Source organism: Zeus faber (assembly GCF_960531495.2).
Source record: "Zeus faber genome assembly, chromosome: 12".
Classification (NCBI taxonomy): domain Eukaryota; kingdom Metazoa; phylum Chordata; class Actinopteri; order Zeiformes; family Zeidae; genus Zeus; species Zeus faber.
This window is the reverse complement of record NC_137196.1, coordinates 32,554,795-32,581,529: the sequence shown is the minus strand read 5'-3', so window position 1 is coordinate 32,581,529 and position 26,735 is coordinate 32,554,795. Positions and strand designations below refer to the sequence as shown.

The following is a 26,735-nucleotide window of genomic DNA, read 5'->3' as shown; positions in this document are numbered from 1 at the left end:
CGCTGGCATCTCGTTACTTCCTGTTAATAAGCCGTGCATCGTACGTGGAACGGTGGTGACGAGGGATGTAAAGCGGTGGTTGGACCAATCTGAGGCCACGCTGCAGGACGCTCTTACTGACGTAGACTGGGACATGTTCCAATCAAGTTCGTCAGTGACGTCAGCGAGTTTACGGAAGTAGCTGTGAGCTTCATAGCTACTTTAGCAGACAGCATCGTTCCCACGGCGAAAGTTCGAATATTTCCAAACCAGAAACCGTGGGTCGATAAATCCATCTGCCGCGCTCTGAATGCTTGCACGGCCGTTTAGAACGATGGTCTGTGTATCCAGAAATATGGACAGTTACAAGGTTGTACAACCTGCGGAAGGCGGTGAAGGACGCTAAACGGACGTACAGGGATACAGTGGAGCTACAGATGGAGCAACAGGACACCAGACACTTTTGGCAGGGGCTGCAGACTATTGCAGACTATTGCAAACTACAAGAGCAGCCACTCCCCAGCTACGAGGGTCGACGCCTCCCTAGCCAACAAACTGAACTCCTTTTATGCTTAGTTTCACCCTGGCAACAACACACCGCTAGCTCTACAGCTAATCTGAGTTACACAACTAGGGATGAGCGAGCACTCTCTGTCTGAGCATGACGTCAGGAGGGCTCTGATGCGTGTGAACACCAGGAAAGCTGCGGACCCAGATGGTGTATCTGGACCAGTACTGAAGACCTGTGCTGGGTGAGAGGGGAGCAAACTGATCTCGTGGGTGAGTACAGAGCGAACATGGCGGCGCCCTGCTGCACGGACTAAACCACCGAGAATCTGCTGCAACTCAAGACAATTAACAAAATAAATTGCAAATGCGATTATTATTATAACGAGTGCGTGATGGAAGAGAACCAGGACCAGAACATTCCCACCAAGAGGAAGAAGGCAGACGCAACAACAGACACAGACGATCTAGTATCCAGCATTGTAGAGGTGTCTTGGATGATATTAACAAGAAGCTGGACATGCTTGGTCCGCTCCTCCAAGACAACACCGAGATCAAAGCCAGCCTTGATCTCCTGCACAGCACAGTCAGCGAGATACGAAAACCTCCGCAAATCGTCTCACAACTGAGATGGAGGTTCAAAAAAAAAATAATGAAAGAGAATATCCCAGATATGCAATCCAGAAGTATGCAGGACAACCTCATCTTTTCTGGGATCCCAGAGAACAACACCGAGTCCCAAGAAAACATGGTGAAAGACTTCACCAGCACCGCCCTGAAACTCCCCAGACACCGGAGATCACCTTCCACCGGGTTCACCGACTGGGACACTGTGGGGAACTGTCCCCATTATTACTAAGTTTAAAATTTAAAGCACAAGGAGCTGGTTGAAAGCAAAGGACGGGAGATGAAAGGAACCACGCTGGGTATGAACGACTAATTCCCCTGAGAGATCAACAACAGACGGAAGGTGCTGTACCCCATCCTGAAGGAGAACCGGCAGAAGGGTAAATGGGTATCGCTGGTTGTTGATAAACTATATATTGACGGTCTGTTATTCCGAGACTCCTCCACCACACCCTGGTTATTCTGATAATTACACTGCTCACAAAAAGTTAGGGATATTCGGCTTTCGGGTGAAATTTCAGGATGAAGCTAAAATGCACTATAACCTTTACAGGTGAACTTAATTTGACCTTCTCTAAACTTTTGAATGCACATGTCCAACTGTTCAATGTTTAAGTACTTTTTGCACAACTTGCTGTTCTCTAACAAGGAGCTGAACGGAAAAATTAACAACAGGTGTTTGATCCATGAATCCACCAATACATGTCCTGGTTCAATTAGAGTTGGTATTTAAAGTCCTCTTCATCAAGCTGTTCACATGTTGACATCATGAGACCAAGACCACACCAACAACTGATCAACAGCACCTCGCCTTGCGAGGCTTCAAACAGGATGTTCTCAGAGGGAAGTGGCCACTGAGCTTAGAGTGTCACAGAGTGTCATCAGCAGGTTGCAACAGAGATACAGAGACTGGAAGAGTCACAGAAAGGCATAGAAGTGGACGTCCTTTGGCCACATCCCACACTGATGAGCGCTTCATTGTGAACAGTGCCCTGCGCAACCGGATGATGATGCCACTCAACTCTAGGCACATTTAAGGGAGGTGAGAGGCACCAAGTGTTACATCAGACCATTCAAAACCATTGACATCAGCGTGGTCTGCGTGCTAGACCACCTGACCACACCACCAGGCACAGGCATCATCGTCTTGCATGGGCCAGGGAGCATTGACGCTGGACGAGGGACCAGTGGCCTCAGTGCTGTTCTCTGATGAAAGACGATTCACGTCGAGCAGAAATGATGGAGACGTCAAGGAGAGCGCTACGCATCAGCCACTGTCACCAAACGAGCCTTTGGTGGTGGTGGTGGTGTTACAGTGTGGGCAGGTGCGTCTTGTCAATACAGAACTGCCCTACATTTTGTGAATGGTACAGTGACAAGCCCATACTACCTGAATGACATCATTCATCCAGTCATTGTGCCCCTGCATGAACAACACAGGCCTCATTTCATCTTCATGGACGACAACGCTCCAGCTCATGGAGGAGGCATCATTAGGGAACGGCTGCTGGAGACTGGGGCACCTCAAATGGAGTGGCCTGCACTTTCTCCAGACCTGAATCCCATAGAAAACCTCTGGAATCAGCTGAGTGGCCGTGTAGAGGCTCCTAACTCTGTACCCCAGAACCTCAATGACCTGAGGGCCGCCCTTCAAGAAGAGTCGGGGGCCAGGCCTCAGCAGACAATAAGTCGACTTGTGAACAGCATGAGACTTGGTTGTCAAGCTGTAATTGATCCTCAAGGGCACATGACAAGTTATTGAGACATTGACATTTTTTGTTGTGGTAAACCCACCACTGTTGTTGGCTTTTGTTTCAATAAATTGTTTGAGATGAGGAAATCACCATTGTATCTTCTACTTAACTGCTCTACTTTCATGATATATCACTGTAGCGTGAACTTTTTACATTTTCCATAAATGTCACCCGAAAGTCAAATATCCCTAACTTTTTTTGAGTAGTGTATGTATGTATTTTGGTAATTATGGTTATTGTATACTGCGAGATGTAGAAACTAGCATGCAAGTCAGGATTTCAAATATTGCTCACTCATCATCTCACCTTCCTAATCCCTCCCTCCCTACTTCTCCCATCACTCTCACTCTATTCCGTCTCTCACTATATGCATGTCTAACTGTGCAATGTTCTATGTTTATCCCTTCAAACTTCCTGCAATACTCGGACAGTAAAAAGGAATGTAAAGGAGAAAAACTCAGACTTATGTATGGGAAAACATGGGCACGGTAGTATAGCTATTGCCTTGGATGCACTGTGCCTTCACCCACTAACTAACTTCAATGACACCCATCAAGGTTGTTAGTTGGAATGTGAGAGGTTTGGGCTCACCTGCTAAACGTAGCAAAATCCTAACTCACCTCACCAAGGTGAACCCCAGCTTCTATCTACTGCAAGAACCTCCCCTCACTGCATCCGCGTACCTCAAAGGTGGGGATGGGGGTGGAGATGGTAGCTCAGGAGGTAGAGCTGGTCGTCTAGTAATCGAAAGGTTGCTGGTTCGATCCCAGGCTCCTCCTGCTAGCATGCTGCAGTGTCCTTGAGCAAGACACTTAACCCCTAATTTCTCCTGATGGCTGTGTCTGTCGGTGTTTGAATAATTGTAAGTCGCTTTGGATAAAAGCGTCTGCAAAATGTAGTGAAAAGGGTATCCCATATTAGAATAAAACCACAATATCAAACACAGAAGGGCATTACATAATGATTAACGGCATTTTAGGAAACATCTAATTAACCATAGCTAATATCTGTGGCCCCAATGAGGACGACCCAAATTTCTTTCACAATCCATTTTCAAAACTCGTAGAATTATGACTTCATTATGATATTGGGAGGACACTTCAACACAGTACTGGATCCAAGTTTAGACCATTCACAAACCAGAAACAATCACAAGCCCTGGTGTTCGTCGGACACTATATAACAATACCGTATTTTCCGGACTATAAGGCGCACTTAAAAGCCTTTAATTTTCTCAAAAAACGACAGTGCGCCTTATAATCCGGAGCGCCTTATATATGGAATAATTCTGGTTGTGCTTACTGACCTCGAAGCAATTTTGTGTGGTACACAGTGCTCTCAACATGTCTTAGTACGACTTTGGTAAACTACAAAGCCGCACCGCTTGCAACATTACGGATACCGTGGTCAGGAGCGTCGCGGAGTAATACATACTGTGCTTCACCATAATATTACAGTGTGTGTATACGGACCCCAAAATGGCACGTCAAGAGACACCTTTACGACGCGGACTTCAAACTCAAGGCTATCAGTCACGCAGTAGAACATGGAAATAGAGCAGCTGCGAGAGAATTCAACATTAATGAAGCAATGGTACAGAAGTGGAGGAAGCAAGAAGATGACCTGCGCCAAGTAAAGAAGACCACACAGAGTTTCCGAGGGAACAAGGCGAGATGGCCACAGTTAGAGGACAAAATTGAACAGTGGGTTACTGAACAGAGAGCAGCAGGTAGAAGCGTCTCTACAGTCTCTATTCGACTGAAGGCAACAACGTTAGCACGGGACATGAATATCAATGACTTTCGAGGCGTTCCTTCTTGGTGCTTTCGTTTTATGAAAAGACAATCTCTCCATCCGCACACTAACTACCATCTCGCAGCAACTGCCAAAAGATTACGAAGAAAAGCTGGTCACTTTCCGCGCATACTGCAAAAACAAGATCACTGAAAAGAAGATCCGGCCAGAGCACATCACCAACATGGACGAGGTTCCCCTCACCTTTGATATGCCCGTGAACCGCACTGTGGAGAAAAGGGTCCAGAACGGTGTCTATACACACCACAGGGAACGAGAAGTCATCCTTCACTGTAGTTCTCGGTTGCCAGGCTAATGGCCAGAAACTTCCACCCATGGTCATTTTCAAGAGGAAGACTTTGCCAAAAGAAAAGTTTCCAGCCGGCGGCGTCATCAAAGCTAACCTGAAGGGCTGGATGGACGAGGAAAAGATGAGTGAGTGGCTAAGAGAAATTTACGTCAAGAGACCGGATGTTTTTTTCCACAAATCTCAGTCCCTATTGATCTGCGACTCCATGCGCACCCATCTCACCGATGCTGTCAAAAACCAAGTGAAGCTAATTCGGAGCTTGCCATCATTCCGGGTGGATAAACTAAAGAACCGGCCGCTAGATATTGGTGTCAACAGGGCGTTCAAAGTTAAACTGTGAGCTGCGTGGGAGCAGTGGATGACAGAAGGCGAACACACATTCACCAAGACAGGGAGACAGCGCCGGGCGACTTACGCTACTATCTGCCAATGGATTGTGGATGCCTGGGCTAAGGTACAGTCTCAACTGTGGTCTGAGCTTTCACGAAGGCCGGAATCATCATTGAACTGCCAGGTAACAGTAACACCACTGACTCGGATAATGACGAGAGGGATCCGGGCATGCTGGATGCCGTAATCGCCCAACTGTTAAACTCAGACACTGAAGATGAAGAATTTGAGGGATTTGTGGACGAGGAATGAACTGAAAAAGTGAGTGTATTGTGTTGTATTTTACGTGTTATAACGGAACAATTTTGAGAGTTATTGTGAATACGCTAACGTTTGATTTAGCGGTATCAGACTGTTTTTTTTTACGTGTTACAACTGAACAAGGTTGGGAGTTATTGTGAATACGCTCATTAACGTTTGAACAATGTTGAGAGTTATTGTGAACACGTTTAACAAAGTTTGACTGACTGACTTATCGGACTGTTTTGTTTCGCTTAATGCGCCTTATAGTCCGGTGCGCTTTATATATAAAAAAGGTCGAAAATAGACCATTAATTGACAGTGCGCCTTATAATCCAGTGCGCCCTATAGTGCGGAAAATAGGGTTTATGTGTGATCTTGCTCTCAGCGATCAAAAAATCCACATAATGGAGAATACACATATTATTCACCACCCCACCAAAGCTTCTCTAGAATCGACTTTTTGACAAGTAACTCTGTAATGTCCAAAATTAGTTATCCTGAAATCCATCCTATTGTAATCTCTGATCACGGGCCAATTAGTTTCAATAAGCTGTCACTCATAATGAATCATATATCAAACATTAACTCATTCCTTGATGATATTGACCTCCCTAAACTTTCCACATAGCAGGCACCACATTAGATCAACAACTTACTCTAGAAGAACTCAGGAAAGCTCTCTTCTTTATGCCCAACAATGAATCACCTGGATCAGATGGCTACTCAGCAGAATTCTATAAACACTTCTGGCCACTTAATGCCCATTATTCATCAGAATGGTTACAGAGATTAAGTCCACCTCCACCATGCCTCCGCACATGAATACTGGTCTCATTTCCGTTTTGCTCAAACCTAATAAGGACCCAACCATCACCTCCAGTTATAGACCCATAAGCCTAATTAATTGTGATTTAAAGATTATTAGTAAAACACTAGCCAACAGAATTGAAAAAGTAATTCCATTCATAATTCACCCAGATCAAACAGGTTTCGTCAAGGGTAGACACTCATCCAGCAACATGCGCCATTTATTCAGTCTGATCAGCCTATCGCAAAGGAACAACGTAAATACTGTTATTGCCTCTTTAGATGCCGAAAAACTATTTCACAAGGTTAATTGGACATCTCTTTTCAACCGTCAACAAATTTGGCTTTGGAGAGTCACTCATTCAATGGATCAGAATCCTGTACAACTCACCATCTGCTTCTGTCATCACGAATGGTTACACCTCAGTGTTTTACGTTGCACAGGACAAGGATGTCCGCTCTCCCCTTTACTATTCGCCATCTTTATTGAACCCCTCGCAGCGGCCATCCGTCAAAACAGTATTATCGTTGGCACACAAACAGGAAACTGTTCACAAAATCAGTTTGTACGCAGACAATATTTTGTTGTACTTACGGAACCAAATATAATCCCTACCGGAAGTGTTCAATCTTATATCTAAATTCTCAGCTATCTCGGACTATTCAATAAATTGGACTAAAACCAAGGTCTTGGGGAAAACTGCAATGCTGTAACCCAAGAAGTTCCCTTAACCATTACAATGGGCAACATTAGATACATTGGTATTGATACTTCCACCAATCTGTCAGATCTGTTTACCCTTAACTTTACTCCATTGCTCAAATCTATTGAAGAAGACCTCATTCAATGGAACAACCTACCCATCTCACTAATTGGTAGGATAGCAGCAGTGAAAATGAATAAACTACCAAAAATAAACTATAGATTTTCAATGACCCCAGTGCAACCAATAGTAAATTGGTTTAATACTCTAGACTCAATGAAATTTTATTGGAAATACAAGAAACGGAGAATTAAACTAGCAACACTACAGAAAAACAATGACTGTGGAGGCCTAGCAGCGCCCGTGGCTGGTTGCTGTAGGTAGGCTGCACCCCGGGCTGCTGCGCCCCTTTGTTGATCTGGTTGCCGTTTGCCTATGCCTCCCAGTGCCAAAACTCACACTCAGTACATACACCACAAAATAGGCCTAGCAGGTGCGGAATGGGTGGGATGCAAATTATGTGCATGGGGATGTGGCGGGCGGCTGCCATCTTGCCTGTCATGCTCCTGCCCTGATATGCTTCTCGTCCGTCCGAAATTTTCATCTCACTCATATTAGCTTCGAACACATACAATCGCACACCAATCCTAAAATCCGGGTGCCCTGCGCTGAGCACACTCTGCTACGTGGATGGGCACTCGGGGCTCGCAGCCGGGTGGGGCGCCTGGTCGGCTGCAGTGGGGCGGGGCATTGGTTGGCCAGGAGGTCCCGCCGGTTCACCGGCGGATCATTGATCTGTCGGCCTCGGGTCTGGCGCCCGCAGCCTGGGTTCTGCAGCTGCGTCTTGTGACTGCACTTGGGAGTGGGTTGTATGTGTGTGCCCCGGGGTGTGGGGTCTCCTGGTGCTCCCTGGAACTGGGTTATGCTCCTTGGGGCCGGGTGTAGGGGTTGCTCCTTGGGCATCTGGCTTCTCTGGGGTGCTCGGGGCTTTCCTGCAGCCGTGGGGTGTCTATGCAGCTGCAGAGCTTGGGGGGGGGCTTTGGGGCCTTTTCCACTGCTTGGAGGCGCCCCGATATAATACCGACCTTATACACCATAACAAATTGGGATAAGTCATGTACACTCACCGGTGGACACTGACACACACACAGATGCAATCCCCTCCTTTCCTCCCTCATTTACCGCCATAACTATGACAGGAAGAGGCCACATGCCCAATTGTAGTTCCAGTTTTCCTAGACCTGATTAACTCTGCTTTTCAATACATGTCGTCCAATATGTTTTCCATGTAAATGTTTGGTTCTGTGTGTAATAGTCCCCCCTGTGGTGAATTTCCCCCTCTTGGAGTAGTGATTAGTTGTTTATAGACCCAAACATCGTAAAATAGTTCCTCAAAGAGGGGGATTGGTGGAGGCTCTATATACAAAAAATGGTGCTCTTGTCATCCTATAGGTCGTCCACAGGACAGACATTGCAGCAGTTCATGATGATTTGAGAATTAATGAAGAGTTGCATTGCAGGTAGAAGTTGAACTCTACTTGCAGACCAACTCTGTCCTCGATGCAATGGAACAAATACTCTGTGCTATATGCCTAGCATGCTGACAGCATGGGTTTTAAAAATAAAAAATGAAGACCTGTGCGAACCAGCCAGCCCCGGTGCTCACGAGGATATTCAAAGCCTCTCTGGCTGAGTCTGTGGTCCTGTCCTGCTTCAAGAGGTCCACCATCATCCCTGTGCTGAAGATCCCCTCTCTAGCCTGCCTGAATGACTACCGTCCGGTGGCCCTGACCGCGGTGGTCAATAAGTGCTTCAAGAGGCTGATGAAGGATTACATCTGCGTCTCCCTCCCCACACCATTGACATGCTGCAGTTCGCGTACCGGTCATACAGATCCACGGACGACGCGGTCTCCCAGGTACTGCACACCGCTGCGGGAGCTAGTACTGAACACTCCGCTGTGTGCCTGGACCCTGGACTTCCTCACAGCCCGGCCCCAGGCGGTTCGGGTGGGGAAGCATGTCCAGCTCCCTCACCCTAAACACAGGATCCCCCAGGGGTGCATCCTCAGCCCCCTACTGAACTCCCTGTACACATGACTGTGTGGCCAGGTCCAGCTCCAACACCATCATCAAGTTTGCTGACGACACCGTCTTGGTGGGCCTGATCACCGACGACGACGACGAGAAGGCCTACCATGAGGAGGTGGCTGACCTGTCACTCTGGTACCAGGACAACAGCCTCCTACTAAACGTCAGCAAAACTAAGGAGCTGATGGTGGACTTAAGGAGGAGATTACAAACGAGGACGCACGCACCGTGGTGATTAATGACTCCTGTTGACAGGGTGAGCAGCTTCGAGTACCTGGGAGTCCACAACACAGAGGACTTAACATGGACTATACACACACACAGACATTCTGGTGAGGAAGGCGAGGCAGCGTCTTTACCATCTAAGACAGCTGAAGAAATTCTGGGTCTCGGTGAGGATCCTCAAGTCCTTCTATTCTGGAGCAGTGGAGAGCATCCTGACAGGCAACATCACTGCCTGGTTTGGGAACTGTATTGTTCAGGACCGGCGGGCCGGTGCATTCAGCCCAACGTACCACTGGAACTACTCTCCCTTCCCCGCAGGACTTATACACCAGGAGGTGTAGTAGCAGAGCCCGCAGCATCATGAAGGATCCTCACCACCCCAGCAAAGGAACGTTCCAGCTGCCGCAGTCCGGCAAGCACCTCCACAGTCACACAGCAAGGCTGAGAGACTGAGACAGAGTTTCTTCCCGCAAGCCATAAGGACTATCAACGCTGAACTCACCTGGGGCCCTCACTGAGACACTCATAGGCCCCACTGCCTTACTGTGCCGCATGTTGCAAACTGTACTGCATTCCGTATTGTTACCGTATTGCTGTGACATACTGTTGTAAAACTGTACATCTAAACACACACAACCTCTTTTGTTCACATGCCACTTTACGTCACATAACTGTATACAGGTACTGCTCACTCAATGACAGAGTTCCGTCCCTACGACCAGGTCATTAAGCAAGCTGGTCGTTAAGCGAGGACCCATCCCTTTACTGTTATTTCACGGTAAGGGGGCGTGGCGATTGCAAGCGCTAGTGTCGTGAATGCTGAGACTGCGGGAACGAGACAGACCAGTGATGCACAATGAGATGCTTGACACTGAGACGCCGCAGTATTGTAGGCAGCGTACAATACAGACTGGTCAGAGAGCTGGTCGTAAGTCCGAAGGGTCGGTAAACAGGAAGGCCGTTAAGTGAGGAGAACCTGTATACATAGTCTATTCCTCTTATTTCTATTTTGTATTCCTGTTCAGTATATTACCTTTTTACTCTTATTTTATTTACTAACTGAATTACGTTTTAGGAATCTGTTAGTTTATTACTTAGCTATTGTGTCTTTGTACTTATTGTGCATAATCACCAGGTGCATTGCATTTAACCACACACACACACACACACACACACCCCCCCCCCCGGGGTCTTCCCTGAGCCACACACACATAGGCTCCACTACCTTCTGTACTGTATCTAGCATACATATACTGTGTCACTGTTCTGGGTTGTTCGGTGTTATGGTATTGCTGCGCCGTACTGTTGTATACTGTGCTGTATTATCACACAAACACTATCTCACTTTATTCACATGGCACTTTAATGTACATATTTGTAGATACATAAGTGCCTATCCCATATACGTAAGCCTATTCCGTTTTATTTTATTCTATATATTTTTATTTTATTCTATAAGTATTCAACTTACTGCATTACGTTTTAGGAATCAGTTAGCTGGTCTAGCAGAAAGAAATTCTTAGGTAGCTACTGTGTTCTGTCTCGGACATATTGTGTGTAATCACCGGGTGCGTTGCATTACATTTCACTGCATATATGTATGAAAGTATGTATACGTATGTGGCGAATAAACCTCTAGAATCTAGAATGTTTGTGATAAACAAACATCTTGTATGTCATTTAACTACACATATGTATGATGGTATGTATATGTGACCCACTGCGTACTTTAGGGTCATTTGGCGGCTTTCGAGATTTTATTTTCCCGCATCATTTGAAAGTGGAGAATCGGAGCTTCCAAACAAGCTGTCACTTGTGCAAATCAAGCAAATATTTTAAAGCTATGATTTGTTAATGACAAGGGTTTGGCAAACTGTGTTTCTGAGATAAATCACCTTCAAAGTTTGACCCACACCAGCTTCATTCAGCTCCCACAATGCAAATGGTCGGAGGACAAACAAAGCCTCGTGGCTACTTAACATACTGCTGAATGGGCCAACCACCAACACAACTAATTTTGTTTTTAAAAAAGTTTTTATTTAACAGTAACAATATACATATTTTATAAAAGTGGAATTATTTTGGAGTTTGGACAACACAACAAAATGTAGTCTATCAATACTATGAGTCTCAGAAAATCTGAAATCTGAAAATCTGTCACCAACCGCAACGAACGTTATCACGTCATCGACCTCTTCCGTTGTCACAACAACAGACGTATAGTCGGTCTGCTCCGGTGGTTCTTGAAAATATTCCGTTTCATGGTCACATGAAGTTTGAAATCCACTGTTTGAAATGTTCTCCAAGTCCGGAGTAATATCACATTCAGCAGCGCTGTCTTTCTCCACGTCGCTGTGGGAGAACTGACTCATCACGGAAAGTGAAGTCCAGTACGCGCTGCTTACACTGACTTGGATCTATCACACTGGTCAGATTAAGGTCCCAAATATGAGTGAGAGCTTCTGCCACTCGCTTCCCATAATCCATAACTATATGGAGAAGAAAGTTTTCACAGACAAGTTAGACCGAAACACCCTCATGCTGCGCTTTAACCATCTGTTTACGGAGGTGACGTAGGTGCGTGACACGAAGGGTTTTTCTTCTTCGCCGTTTCACAACAGTGGCTCTGTGTGTGTAAATGTAGTACGATTTAAAAGGTTAAATTCTATCAAAACGATTTCACATTGTGACTTCACATCACATGGAATATGGAGGAATGATCTTCACTTGGACGCTCGCCTTCAAGGAAACCATCGATCGGCGTTATTCAGCCCTGTTCAGCGTCTCGGTAAGTGAACTATGTTTCCCCATGTAATCTAACGGGAATATTTAAATAAAAAACACTGTAAATTTCCCTGGTGTGGGACTTAAAGGTTTATTTTATCTAATCTTAAATAAACATCTAGAATCTATCATCTAGAACCATCTATGCTCCACCCCTAGGGCTCCATCATTACCCTACTCCACTGTACCCTACCCTTACCCCAACCCTTCTTCTAATCCATCCTACCTGTACAGGGAACTGATAAGGAAATCAACCCTTTTAATATATTGTCAAAGGTATGATCCTTTCATTGATATGAAGATGAAATACAAAATATATTTTCTTTCATTATTTGGCATGGCAACAGTACTAAGCAGCAGGTAGTATGTGTTGTCCTGGTTGCCATGGCAGTGCTCACCTTCAGCATCTTCTTGTTGGTAGAGTTCTTGCCACACTGGCGGCGCAGCAGCTCGCTCATGCTCTGCAGCTCACGGCCAAAGTGGATCATCCGCTCCACAGCCGCCTGGCTCCCCCCGCACAGCTGCCGCTTGGTCTGGCCCGACTCCACTTCTGGGGGAGGAGCGGAGGGTTCAGTCTACTCCACCTCCACTGGGAGGTCTTCTCACGTATCCCCATATGGGTATTTAACCATGTCTAGTCTCATATCACTACATCGATACTATATTTACTGACTTTTCCAGGTTTTTCCCCTGCTGGTGGCAACAAATGATGGTGTGGGGAGGTGTGGTTTGAGCAGCCAAACCTGTCCTGGATCTAGGTAATTAGGGACCCAGGATCAGAGTGGCGGCATATCTGTAGCTTGTTGGTTGGTAAAATCCCCATCCCCACACTCGCTCAGGAGAGGAGCCTGAGTCATGACACATGTCCATCTGCTCCTGGCTTGTTTCACCTAGCCCACTCTCTACAATAAACTGTGTGTTGTCAACCCCATCGTCTATGTCTCTGTGCCGGAGGACCCTGAAACTGCCACAGATGGATTTGATGGAAAGCGGTTCAGTGACACCAAACACCAGGTGGGACAGGCTCGGTATAGCTGTGGTGTTTAGAAAAAAAAAATTTTGTCTTCTGTGGCCGCAGGGCAGGGTACTCGGGGCTTTCCTGCAGCCGTAGGGTGTCTACAGGGCTGCGGAGTTCGGGGCTCCTTCCGCTGCTTGGAGGCGCCGCGACAAAATACCAACCTTCTACACCAGAACCAATGGGGATAAGTCATGTACACTCATTGGCGCGCACACACACACACACACACACACACACACACACACACACACACACACACACACACACACACACACACACACACACACACACACACACACACACACACACACACACACACACACACACACACACCAAGTTTGTGTATTAGATTATAGAATGATCTAATAATAAACTTCACAGCATATTTTCTGCCTCTCCAGGAATTTGCAAGGGCAATAACTATTGAAAAACTAACTGATGTCAGCAATATTTGGTCGCAACAATCACAAAGAAATCTGAAGAAGGCCTGCATCACAACCGACTGCACAACTTTCCCAGGAAGCTTCTTCGGTTATTACCCCCCAGCACCCATGTCCCAGTACCCACCCATGTCGGTGTCGGGCGGCTCTGCACGGTGTGAGGAGCCGTTCAGGAAGCCGTTGGATGACGACTCCAAGACGCCATTGGTGACGTGGTCCACCTCCATGTCCACATCATTACTACAGAAACACAATATGCTCCAGGTCCATCACACGTTCACTGCCTTAGGTCTATAGTGCCGTACAAACCACCCAGCATGCACCAGTCAATGGAATAAATAGTAAACTAGTGAACACAAGAATACATACTTCCTGTATTAAAAAAAAAAGTTAACTTTGAAGGACTGTTTCTCCTTAGAAACCGTCTAAATAATGTGTTTGCATTGTATGTAAGCTCCTCTATGCCATGTCTATTCTTGGTGACGGGGTCCACCTTTCCTGCCGACAATACAGAGATGGTTTTTCTCAAAGTTTTTCTAAGGGAAACTCTGGGTGTGAAGCGGAGTTTGCTGCAGCTGGTGAGTCAGAACCTGTTGAAGGGCGGCTGGGTCCTGGTCCCGTTGAGGCTGGTCTCGGCTGGGGAGGCGGAGCTAGGACCGGGGGGGCTGGGCTTGTGGAGGTGGGGGACGGAGTCATGGCTCTTACTGGTCGTCACTCCGTTACAGCAGCTGTTATCCATCCCTAAGAAGCAGCATTTTAATTTGGGATTGGAACCCGAAACCTTACAGAACGATTCTGTCACTTCATCTGAGGTGGAAACCAGACGGAGAATCAAGGTTTGTTACAAGGCATCATTCAAGATTCAAAAGATCTGTCACATACATATTGCACTGCACAACATGTAGTGAAATGCTTTTTTTGGCAAACTCCAGAGACTGTGTCCAGCATAGTACATAAAAAAATAAAACAAGATAAGAATAAAAAATAAGGAAATACAAAAAAGATATAAATCAAATATATATAGCATCAAAAATAAAATAAAAATATGTATAAACGTATATAATTATGTATATTGAGCAAATTTTTGTGCAATATATGCTGTGCAATGGGAACTGAAAATACTAAATATAAATGTATGCAAAGTATTACTGCAGTGAGATGAGGTCTGAACACAATATGTAATAACTTATTAGAAAATGCTGTCATTACTCTTAATTGTTGAAGACTCAGTCAAACCCAAAATTCCTGCAGCATCAAGTCCACTCCTCAAACCCAGACTTCACTCTTTACATGTAATGAACTTTGTGAGAAAAAGATCCTTATGAAATTACCTTTCAATTCACTGATTTGACCTACATGCAGCACACACTGTCACTGTGTGTGTGTGTGTGTGTGTGTGTGTGCCTTCCTGTTGACTCCACAGTGAACCGAGGGCCTGCTGGGCCCCTGCATCCCTGGTGTGTATACCTGTGAGGTGGGCCTGGCTCCGGGGCGACCCGGGGTAACTGTCCTGGGACTTGGGGCTCCGCCCCCCCAGGGAACGGACCTCGCTGTCCGTCCCATTCACCATCTCTATGAACTGCCTCACCCTGCAGGGGGGTAGTGGAATATATCAACACATCATTAAAGGAACTGGATATATCTGGGATGTAGAGTTCACTAGCATTTCAGTTACAATCAAATCCGGAATGTAGGAACAAACATAAGAATCCTGAATATTTCAGCTGCGACTGAAGCTTATTTTTCCAAATCCCACAGAGTTTTACGGCTGAAATAAATGTACATTTCTGAACGACTGTGCCTTTTGTTTTCTTCAGCTTGATCTGAGCCTGGACGTACTTGAGCATGAAGAGCAGGTCGGGGTTCCGTTCCAGGAGACTGGGGTACAGCGTCTGGGTGGTGTCAATGGCTTCCCCCATCCGACCAGACAGCACCAGCTTCTGAATCTCTGCAGGGGCAGCAGCTCCGTCAGGATAACCACACCCAGACACCAAACCCTCCACTCACATTAGCTTCTCACACACGGTCTTAGAGGCTGGTTCCTCTTGGATTTGTCAGAATTTTTTTGGGATTGTTGGGATGAGAAATGCTTGAGTTTCCAGCGGCTTTTCTCCAAACTTTCAAAGGTTTCTCTTTTTTTTCCCCCAGTACAATTGTTGGAATTGGGAAGTCAAAGGAAACATTTAGATAAAGATGTTATACATGTCCCTGTTACCTGAAGACCATTTGGATTCATCTTGTGTGTTCTAGATCCTTTGGTTTATTGAATGGTGTACATGTGAGATGTGGCGCTCCCTGTGGGTCAAACGCAACGGGAAGCACTTCCTGTGAACATTGGTGACTGTTTGTTCTTTCATGAGATGTTTAACACACACACACACACACACACACACACACACACACACACACACACACACACACACACACACACACACACACACACACACACACACACACACACACACACACACACACACTAGAACCAATCATTACTATTGTGGATATTAGGAGCATTGGTTAGAACATCTAGAACACTCTGAAGAAAACAACTTTACTGCAATGGATTTGATGACTTTAATGTTAAGACCATAATAGTCTCATATCACCATATCCATCTTATGTTGATACGCTATCCAGCAATAAAACAAGGTTGCAGTTAAAGGTTTATGTGGGACTGTGGGGGGGGCAACAGGAAGTGGTGTTGGCTGGAGGCGGGGCTTAAAGTACTCACTCTGTCTGTTCTTGATGGAGGCCAGCTCCTCGTGCACAGCCTGGTCCGTGGATTTGGCGAAGGCTTCGGCTGTGGCACAGTAGCTGTGGTGGACCAGGTAGGACGCCACCATCCTGCAGGGGGCAGCGCAGGAACAAGCCGCCAGACAAAGATCAGCGCAAAAACAAACTCCCACAGCTGTTCTCCAACATTCAGAACAAGATCACATGACGCCTTTCAGGGTCTCTGCAGTAACATCACGTGTTAAGTAGTGAAACAGCCTGTCCATCAGCCATCCTTCACCCAGAACCAGTCAGTCAGAAGGTTCTTTACTCAGACGGACTAATCCAGGAAGATCCAGGACTGAGGAGGCGGAACTTCAGCAGCTTCTGATTCATGGAAAATCAAGGAAGCCGGTTCCACTGCCACAACGGAGGTTCTGACGGAGGGTTCTGGTGGGAGCTCAGCAGGAAGGCCGGCTGTCCACGACTGGCCCAAGGTTCAGGCTCTGACAGCGGCGGGACATCTAGTCGTTCGCCGCATTCCGAGATGGCACCTCAAGTTTCCAATCGGCACAAGCCAGAGGTCCGAGCGTCAGGGTGTCGAAGAGCCTCCAGAATAAAAAACACTCTAAGCAAGAAGAAGGTTTTTACTGAAGACACTCCTCACAGGACGCATGGAGCACCCTGCCTCCATAGCCTCCTGCTCCAACCAGGCTGCTTCAGTGTGGAGGAGCTGAGCTCCACTCTCCTTCCCTCGTATACAGTTTGTAAACTTATTTTTCTCAACTAATTTGAGGTGAGCAGCGCAGAGCTTAAAGCACCGCCGGAAAGGGTGGAGCTCCATTTGTTTAATTCAATTATGGAAACGTCAGAAAATAAATAAATCAATGTTTTTGATTTATTCACACACACACACACACACACACACACACACACACACACACACACACACACACACACACACACACACACACACACACACACACACACACACACACACACACACACACACACACACACACACACACACACACTAAAGGGTGGAGGCCGGTTTTAGGGCTTGGTTGGAGGCTCTGCACCATCACTCTGCACTATACACTTCCTGCTTTAAATCCCAAGCTATTCAGGACTTTGACTGGATCAAGGCCATGACACTCGTCTGCATTTCAACCCCAATCTGTTTAGCACGATGGAAAGGAGTGAGTTGAAGTGGAGCTCACCAGGACAGACGCTACGTTCTGGTTGGAAGCTACTTGTCTTTCAATGCTATTTGGGCACCAAATAATAAAGACAAGACTTGAAATTATTTCTACAATACTGTATAGATTTAATAAGACGTTCAATTAAAATGTATGTGTGATGAACATAGCAAAGCTGTAGTTTGTGGTGTAGTGTTCAACGCAATAGCTACAAGATTGTATTACAGTACTGTACAGGGTACTTATACAGTAACATGGTAATACAACATTAGATCTGTAGAAGAAAGAAGAAACAGTAGAAACAGTCTTTAATCGTCACACGACACTCCACAACACATGCTTGCACACACACACACATGCACATGCTTGATGGTGGCCGGTGAAATGGCTCCTCTGCTTTTGACCCATCCTGGCTTGTCCTTCCTCCGGGGGCACAGCCAGGAGCAGTGGGCAGCGTACGTGGACGCGCCCGGGGACCAGGTGATAAGTGTCCATCGCTGGTCAGACCATGATGGGTGCATGTTTTTGGTGGGGGTCCTTACTGACGTGAGGTGGAGGAAACCCCATGTGAACACGGGGAGAACATGCAAACTCCACACAGAAAGGCTCCTGTTTGGGAGATAACCCGCCGGAGCACGTGCCAACAGCGCCCCAGGCGGGAATCGAACCCAGGACCTTCTTGCTGTGAGGCAGCAGTGCAATGCACTGCGCCACCGTGTATTGTACATGAACCAGTTTTAAAGACATGCACGCAGGACAATAATACTGCATTGTATCATGATCACTTTATGAGTAATACTGTACTGCGTGGCCATGTTCAATAAAGAGCGTATAAAGATGGAAGCGCCCCATACAGCAGAGCACACCAGGAACAGCATGAGCAGCACAATAAGGCTTTTAGGGAAGTGGCCTGGACACAATGTTAAATGTCCTCAGTTCAGAGTGAACTGTGTCGACGTGGGCTCTTACTTCTGTATCATGGACTGCCATTCTCCCTCCCGCTCTCCGATGGGGAAGCGGTCGATCTGGGCCTGGATCTTGGTCCTCCACTCGCGCATGTAGTCCTCGATGTCGAAGACGAAAGGGTGCTGGCCGAAGTTGGCGTCCACCACCTCCCCGGGCGTCTGGAGCCCCACTGTCGGGTACAGGTTGGGCTGCAAGACACAGCTCCAGTTCAACCAGCACCGTGATCACTGGCTACCAGTGCTTCAAACAAACTGAAACTGGCCTCAAACATGATCAACATTAAACAATAGAGTGGAAAAACAAAACCAAAAATAAAACTTTCTCCACCAGGCGCAGAACATAGAACCATAGTAAATGGAAGTAGAGGCTACTCACCGGGAGGTCTGTGAAGGCAATACCTGCAGAGCAACAGACACAGACTGAGTTAGCATGAAGGCAGCTAGCCGCCACTCAGATGCATGCGGGCCATTATGTTGTAAAGACATCATGCTATAACAGTGCTGTGTTCTATGATGTTATGATGAGCCGGAACCAGCGCATCAACATTCAGGGTCATATGCATCATTTTTATCATCATCTTTACAGGCCAGATTATTCTTATCACCAACATGTCTTATTGTAACAGAATGTGAATTGTTCATTTTCGTTCAGTGGAACTATTCTCACCTAGGCTGTGTCCGTTCTTTGTGTAGAAGCAGGTGTTGTTGATGAGGTTGACACAGCAGCCAATCACATCGCCCGTTGTAAACGTGGGTCCATAGGGCTGCCCGGTGCCAGAGGAGCAGAAGGAGTGGCCATCATCGCCGTGGTAACCATAGGAGTGTTTGTCCCAGCCTGAGGAGGTGAAAGTAAGGTGAATACACTAGGAGCAAACCAGCTGCTTGTATCCGGGGGCCCCGCAGCCTCTGATAACTAGGGCCACATGTCTGCATTACAATGTTTGGTTCAATGAGCAGATTTCCTTCTTTTATAAGAGTTCAAGGGATTTCGTGACTTTTTTTTAATCACCAGTCGATGTCAGTTCATCCGGTCGTAGAAAAGTTTCTTGTCAAACACTAATGTGACCTGCTTTCTACATGATACACACAACATGTTGCTACCATGGTCCAGAGTACTTTAGAATTCAAGTAAGAAGAAGAATGTCCTCTCAGACATACTACATATCATATCACCGCTCCATTTCCTTCCAGCACGTTGTCATGACGACGCTGTACAGAAACCTTTACTGCTGTCTTGTCCTCAATGCATTGTGGGATACGCTCGCCAGCGCAGTGTCCAGTGTGGCTAAGACTACATTCCTGATTTAGAATGTCTCACACACACACACACACACACACACACACACACACACACACACACACACACACACACACACACACACACACACACACACACACACACACACACACACACACACACACACACACACACACACACACACACCAGGAAGTCTGTTCATGTTGACGCCCTGAGCTGAGAGGCCGATCCCCATGTACCTGTGGACAGACACAGCAGCTCTTATTAACAGTACTACACATTGTTATGACAGTCCTATGCAGAGTATTCTATTACATGAGGTTATGTCATAGAGTGCTCGTGTATATTGAATTAACGGCAGCTGTGTATTAAACATAAAACTAAAGCAGATGCACGGCACAGCAGATCTACAAGCAGTAACTATTAAAGTAAAGCAATTTTTATTTACTTTAGTCTAATAATACCAATTCTAGTAATATGCTAAACAAAACCTAAGAACTTTACCCCCTTATACCTGTATAATGATGTATCAATAAAGGAATCTTTAATGATATTTGTAATATTATTATAATTATATTTTCAATAATATTTATTAAAAAGATGTCATACACAGCGATCATCCACAACATTAAACCAGTGACAGGTGAAGTGAATGACAGTGATCACCTGGTTGAAGTCGATGTGTTGAAGCAGCGTAAGGATCTGAGCCACTTTGACAAGGAGCAAATTGTGAGGCTGGACGACTGGGTCGGAGCATCTCCAAAAGCACAGGTCTTATGGGCTGTTCCCGCTATGCAGTGGTTAGTACCGACCAAAAGTGTCCAAGGAAGGACGACCGGGGAACCGGCGACAGGGTCATGGGGCCCAAGACTCATTGATGCATGTGGGAAATGAAGTCTAGCCTGTCTGGTTGGATCCCACAGCAGAACTACTGCAGCACAAAGTGTTGAAAAAGTGAATGGTGCTATGATAGAAAGGTGTAGAACACACAGTGCCTGGCAGCTTGCTGCGTATGGGAGCGCTCACAATGTCCATGCTGACCCCTGTCCACCCCTGAAAGCACCTACAATGGACATGTGAGCATCACAACTGGACCGAGGGTTCAGTCTGGTTTAGGGTCCGATCCCATGGAGCATCTGTGGGATGTGCTGGAACAACAATTTTGACCCATGGGGGCCCCACCTCCAACTTCCAGGACTTAAAAGATCTGCTGCTAACGTCTTGGTGCCAGATACCACAGGACACGTTCAGAGTCAGGTGGAGTCCATGCCTCAACCTCACAGCTGTTTTAGGGACATGGGGAGGAGCTACATAATACTAGCGTTATCAGTGGTGGTTCTAATGTTGTGGTTGATCGGTGTATGAGCACATATCATGGTCTATAGTAGGAGCTGAGAGGCAGGAGGTTAAAAAACAGGGAAAATAAGAAATATGTCTATTAAAACAGTTCTACATTAACCACTAGAACGTTTTTTGGAATGAACCCTTTGTTTGAGCAAAAAAGTCTGTAGTTCAGACATTTCAGCTTCTGTTTGCTCTGAACTCATCAGTACGACGGTGTATTGGGGCCACTAGAAAATTTTTCGCTAGAACAATATTAAGAGTAAAAAAGTCGTAAATTTACGAGAAAAAATATACGACTATAATCAGAACCATGAATTCAAATACGATATGCATGAATCTATACAAAAATACATCAATGGTAAATGGAGTGCATTTATATAGCAGCGTTCTAGCGGATCCACCCAAAACAAACGTTATGTCCGTCACGTGATAGGGACATGGGATCAAGTCCCAGAGCAGCATGGTTACAAGTTGTTCGACTCATATGCTCATGCTGGTATTAAACCTGCAGGCATGATGCACTGCCTCAACTTGTATGTCAATTTAATCTTGGATCATTTCAAAGTTTTCTCATAAATGTATTCAAAAAGAGTTCTAGTGACCCGAATACGCTGAGAGACCTTTACTCAGATTTTTCGTTTAACGTCATTTTTCTGGTTCTTACCCGTCTCGTCCCTTGCTGATGATCTTCACCTCGAAGTAGTAGACCCCGCAGGCGGCGGGGATGGGGTGCGTCGCTCGAACTGATGCTGCGTCTTTTGGGGTCTTTCCGTGACCTGGGGGTGGGGGTCAAATAGTTTGTGGTTCACTTTTTTGTATTTTCCATTCTATAATAACGCCTTTGGAGGAAACCAGTGCGCCTTTACACACACCGTAGCATCTTAGTATCAGGAGCAGTTTGCTGTGACATAGCTGCGCCCGGGGAGTGATGCCTTGCTTGGGGGCATCCGCAGGAGAGTCTAACCCTCACATGCCCTTGGAAAGCCATGTGAACGGGTTGTGTCGGGTTGGAACCCACAACCTTGTGCTTTGAGGTACAGTGCCAAGACGCTGACCCACGACCCACCCCATTTATTATCAACTACCACATGTCCACCGTGATTGGCCCTCTGGCTGAGAATGCAGCAGCTCCCACTTTGTGCCTGTTCTCTGGGGGCGGGGTCATGCAAATGAGACTCCCGAGTCCAAATGTGAGGTCACACCCGGGGCCACATGTGATTCTACACTACAGCGTTTGGGGAAATAATCCCATCAGACCTTGAACAGACGGATTAAACACAAGCAGAAAACAAAACCCTTTCACTGACAAGACACACAAATGACACTTGTTTTATACGTTGCAACGAGTTCTGATTAATATGTAGGATAGATTTTATCCGGTTCTTTAGTGAAGCACCATGAAGCGGTGTATGGTGGAGCCGGTTGGGGCCACCGGGCCGCTGGGCAGGGTGAGGCCGGAGAGATGTCTTTGGGCTTTGTTTTTAGCCTCTCGGGTGGCTAGCCGCCATGCTAACCTAGTGCCCTACCTTTGTAGTGCACCCGCAGGTTGCTCTGCGAAAGGCCGATGTAGCTGAACTTGTCCTTCGGGCTCCAGGAGCGCGGCAGCGGAGTCTCCTTCTCGCTGACGGCCGGGTAGAGCCTCCGGAGCCGCTGGCTGAGCTCCTGCTCCTGCTCGTTCAGAGCAGAGTCCCCGTGAACCACCACCGCCATGAGGAGGCCGGATGAGCCGGACATGGCTACGGAGCGGCGGCTGGTGGCGGCAAGCCGCGCCGCTGGTCCGGAGAGAGAGGCTGGTTTGTGGGCAGCGGAGCTAGCAGGCTAGGCTAGCAGGGTTCACAGTCAACTAGCGGCTAGTTAGCAGCTAGCCTAGCGAGCTAGCCTCACAGCGACACTGAGCCACCGCTGAATCAGCGGACATGAGCTGACACGAAGCCCCAGACACAGTGCTAAAGCCCGGGCAGTGGGTGTGTGACACGGGGGGAGAGCGTCTGGAGCCCGGCGGTACGAGTGCTAACTGACGGCTGGATGCGGAGCGACGGAGCCGCGGTGCGCACAGCTGCCCCTTTTGTTTGTTGTCGGAACGTTTCCTCTCCTGTGATTGGTGCAGAGCGCCTCCGCACTTCCGCATGGGATCGAACAGTGCTGCGTTAGGGATGCAACGGAAACTTGGAATTCTGAGAATCGGACCAGGAGACGCTTAATATTTTTCTGTTTTCATTAATGTTCAAATGTAAACATAGAAGCAGTATATGTACATATATACCGCTAATTTGTTTTACAATTTTCTCCCGTATCAGTAGAGGTTGGATTTAGGTTTTCTGCCTCGCATGTTGAAAAGTGAACTAAAGTTAAATGTGGAGCGCTGAGCTGCAGCACAGTAAAGAGCTTTGTTTTATCATTAGAAACGTTCATGAATATGGACGCAAATTAAATACAAATCAAATAAGGGAATTAAGTGAAAACAAATGCATATGCGTGAATATATTTATTTATATTTATATTTTACAAGCATTTAAGCATTGTGTCACAATTAAATTTTAAATGTAATGTAAAATACCATACACTTTGATTGCATTGGTTTTCATTGTGACTTGAACATTTTGTGCCAAATCAGAAGCTCAGTAAACAATAATCAGGCCTGTTGCACGTCATCCCGGTCCAGCAGGGGGCGTGGTACTGAATCACGTCATCCCGGTCCAGCAGGGGGCGTGGTACTGAACACGTCATCCCGGTCCAGCAGGGGGCGTGGTACTGAACACGTCATCCCGGTCCAGCAGGGGGCGTGGTACTGAACACGTCATCCCGGTCCAGCAGGGGGCTCGTTACCCAGGTCACTCATGTCATGTAAAAATGAAGGAAAATGTGTGAGAGTATAATCTCCCCTGGTTGAGATCCTGCGGTGCAGCTGGTGCCCATCGGGTGGCATCTGTGTTGAACGCAGCGGCAGGTTCACATCAGTCAGATGATGGTGCTGCCGCGGGCAGAGGAGCTGCTACAGATGTCCACCAAGTCGTCGAAAACCCGTTGAATCAAAAAAAGGTTTAAATGATGGTTGGTGGGTTGAGCTGCTAAGGTGGTATTGGTGATTTATTTGTGATAAAGGTAAATAACTTTATAAAGAAAATGAATATGTACTGATATTTAATCTGTAAAGAAAGTAGTAGATCCAACTTACTAAGTAAACAAAGTGTACTTATCTGTAGAATACAAATCCTCTGCATTGAGAACAACCATGAAGTCAGGCATTTTTGTGAGGTGAAATTTAAATGGGCGAGGTTTATTTAGTTTTGGCTTTCTTTTGTTCTAATACAAGATATATTTTCTGTCTCATGAGCCTTCCTTGAATGTTGTCATCAGTGTAGTAACTCCTCCTTACTCGCTCCACAATCTTCTGAACAATCTCGTCCACACCACAATCCATCATACTGTCTGCAGACACCTCCAGTGAGGAGGTGTGACAGGTGTTCCTCAACCGTTCCATCCTGGTCCAGTCTGGACGGACTGCCCTCCCCAATGTTGGAAACAAACTTTTAAACGAGTCGTACTAGATGAGAAGTGAACGGATCCTCAGTTTTTCACCTCAAATATAATCACAAACATATTTTTTGAACTGTTAAGGGAGAAATAAGAGATTGCATAGTCTACGGATCCGCCTTGGCTGTTCTAGAGTCCATGCCAGGCGGGCCGTCTGATTGGTTCAAAGTAGGATCAGCCCCGCCCCCACGCCCCAACCCTGAGCTGTGATTGGACGGTTGATTGCATTCATTATGACATAGTGAATGCATATAAATACAAATCAATAAATGTTTTTATTTCATACGGTATTTTCTGTGCTGCTCAGAAGATGATGCTGTTCATTTAAATATCCCAATGACCTTTTAACTGTTACAATTACAGAACAGTATAAAAATACAACTTTATACTTGTGTTCCAACAGAACTCAGTGTCGCCCCCTGGAGGCTGACTTCACAGTTGATGGATCGAAAAAGAGCAGATGACGCTTTTTCCTATCAAATTTGATTCAAATCCCACTGAATTTGAATTATTGAAGTTGAAGTATTTTAGAATTATTTCATCCTTCAACCCTGGAGGGTAGGGTTGTTGTTGAATACGACTTTGTCGCTGTAAAAAAAAAAAGAAAAAAAAAATATATATATATATATATATGTGTGTATACATACATATATATATGTATACATACATAACATACATATGTATGTATATATATATATATACATGCATACAAATCCAGTTGTTTTTTTTATCTTAACTAATGTGTGAGAGCAGAGTAAAAAGCACAGATGTTTGTTTTGAAATGTAGTGGAATAATCGAAAGTCTCAGAAATAAAATATACTAAAGTCGGTACAGGAATTTGAAAAATGTACTATATATGTATGTAACAGAGTACTTGTATTGAGTTACTTTCAGAATCAGAATCAGAATCTTCAAAACTCAAGGTTCAACCTGGAGCCTGAGGCCGGACCAGAACCAGGACCAGAACATGGACTTAAACCCGGTCCAGGTCCAGGTTCTGGTGCTGGTTGTGGTCCAGGTCCAGGTCCAGGTCCAGGTTCTGGTGCTGGTTCTGGTCCTGGTCCTGGTCCAGGTTCTGGTGCTGGTTCTGGTCCTGATCCAGGTCCAGGTTCAGGTTCTGGTGCTGGTTCTGTTCCTGTTCCTGGCCCAGGTCCGGGTGCAAGTCCAGGTTCTGGTTCTGGTTCTGGTTCTGGTTGTTCCATCCTTCCACTCGCTCTCTGTTGCAACGTCTTCACAAGTGATTGATTTTGGAAACTCAGAGAAAAGAACCACAATGTGGTCTATACTTCAAGGCTCAGTTTTCATAATGTTAGTTCAAGCAAAACAACCTTTTTACTCCAATGTTTAAAAGTTAGAACACAGTGGAAAATAATTCAATACTTACATCAGATTGTTCTGATTTAATCTTTCTCTCCATTATGTCATCAAAGTGTTGCCGTGGGATCTTGTTGAAATAGTTACAGAAGCAAAAGTAACTGGAGGGGAAAGGTCAAAGTCCTTCGGTGGTTTGGTACCACGCCCGTCCCTCGTCACTAGGTAGCGTGTTAGCATGTGAGCATGTTAGCGTAGCATCTGTGGTAGAGCCAGAGATATTTGTTAAAACTACTTAAAATCCACGTCCTCTGGAAGGGACTCTGGTACTTCCTGGAATTCTGTGGAATCAGTAAAGTTCCTCCGATCAACCCTGGAACCCCAGAACCCAGAACCAAAAAATGCTAGAACGCCAGAACGCCGGAAACCCTAGAACCCCAGAAGCACAAAAACGGCAGAACCCCAGAACCAAAAAACACTGGAACCCCAGAACGCTGGAACCCCAGAACCCCAGAACCCCAGAACCGAAAAACGCCGGAACCCCAGAACACCGGAACCCCAGAACGCCAGAACCCCAGCATGCCAGAACCCCAGAATGCTTGAACCCCAAAGTGTCGGAATCCCAGAACCCCAGAACCCTGGAACCCCAGAACCCCAGAACAAAAGAACCCCAGAACGCCAGAAACCCAGAACCCCAAAACACTGGAACCCTGGAACCCCAGGACTCGTCCATGCTCTG

At 46.3% G+C, this 26,735-nt stretch overlaps 1 protein-coding gene across 1 annotated transcript in view; it reads right to left on the bottom strand.

Moving 5' to 3' along the window:
• ranbp9 (RAN binding protein 9) overlaps positions 1–23,166 on the bottom strand; it is a gene marked incomplete at its 3' end in the record, with an annotated part of 24,678 nt that extends 1,512 nt beyond the window's left edge. Inside the window, exons 1-12 of the mRNA XM_080010759.1 lie at positions 22,677–23,166; positions 21,815–21,926; positions 19,993–20,045; positions 19,216–19,383; positions 18,925–18,947; positions 18,553–18,737; positions 16,404–16,516; positions 15,512–15,620; positions 15,140–15,261; positions 14,263–14,413; positions 13,800–13,912; positions 12,613–12,764 (exon numbers count right to left, since the gene is read on the bottom strand). Coding sequence (XP_079866885.1) covers positions 12,613–12,764; positions 13,800–13,912; positions 14,263–14,413; positions 15,140–15,261; positions 15,512–15,620; positions 16,404–16,516; positions 18,553–18,737; positions 18,925–18,947; positions 19,216–19,383; positions 19,993–20,045; positions 21,815–21,926; positions 22,677–22,884 — 1,509 coding nt within the window. The 5' untranslated portion in view covers positions 22,885–23,166. The remainder of the gene's footprint in view (positions 1–12,612; positions 12,765–13,799; positions 13,913–14,262; positions 14,414–15,139; positions 15,262–15,511; positions 15,621–16,403; positions 16,517–18,552; positions 18,738–18,924; positions 18,948–19,215; positions 19,384–19,992; positions 20,046–21,814; positions 21,927–22,676) is intronic.
• Positions 23,167–26,735: the final 3,569 nt, after the last annotated feature.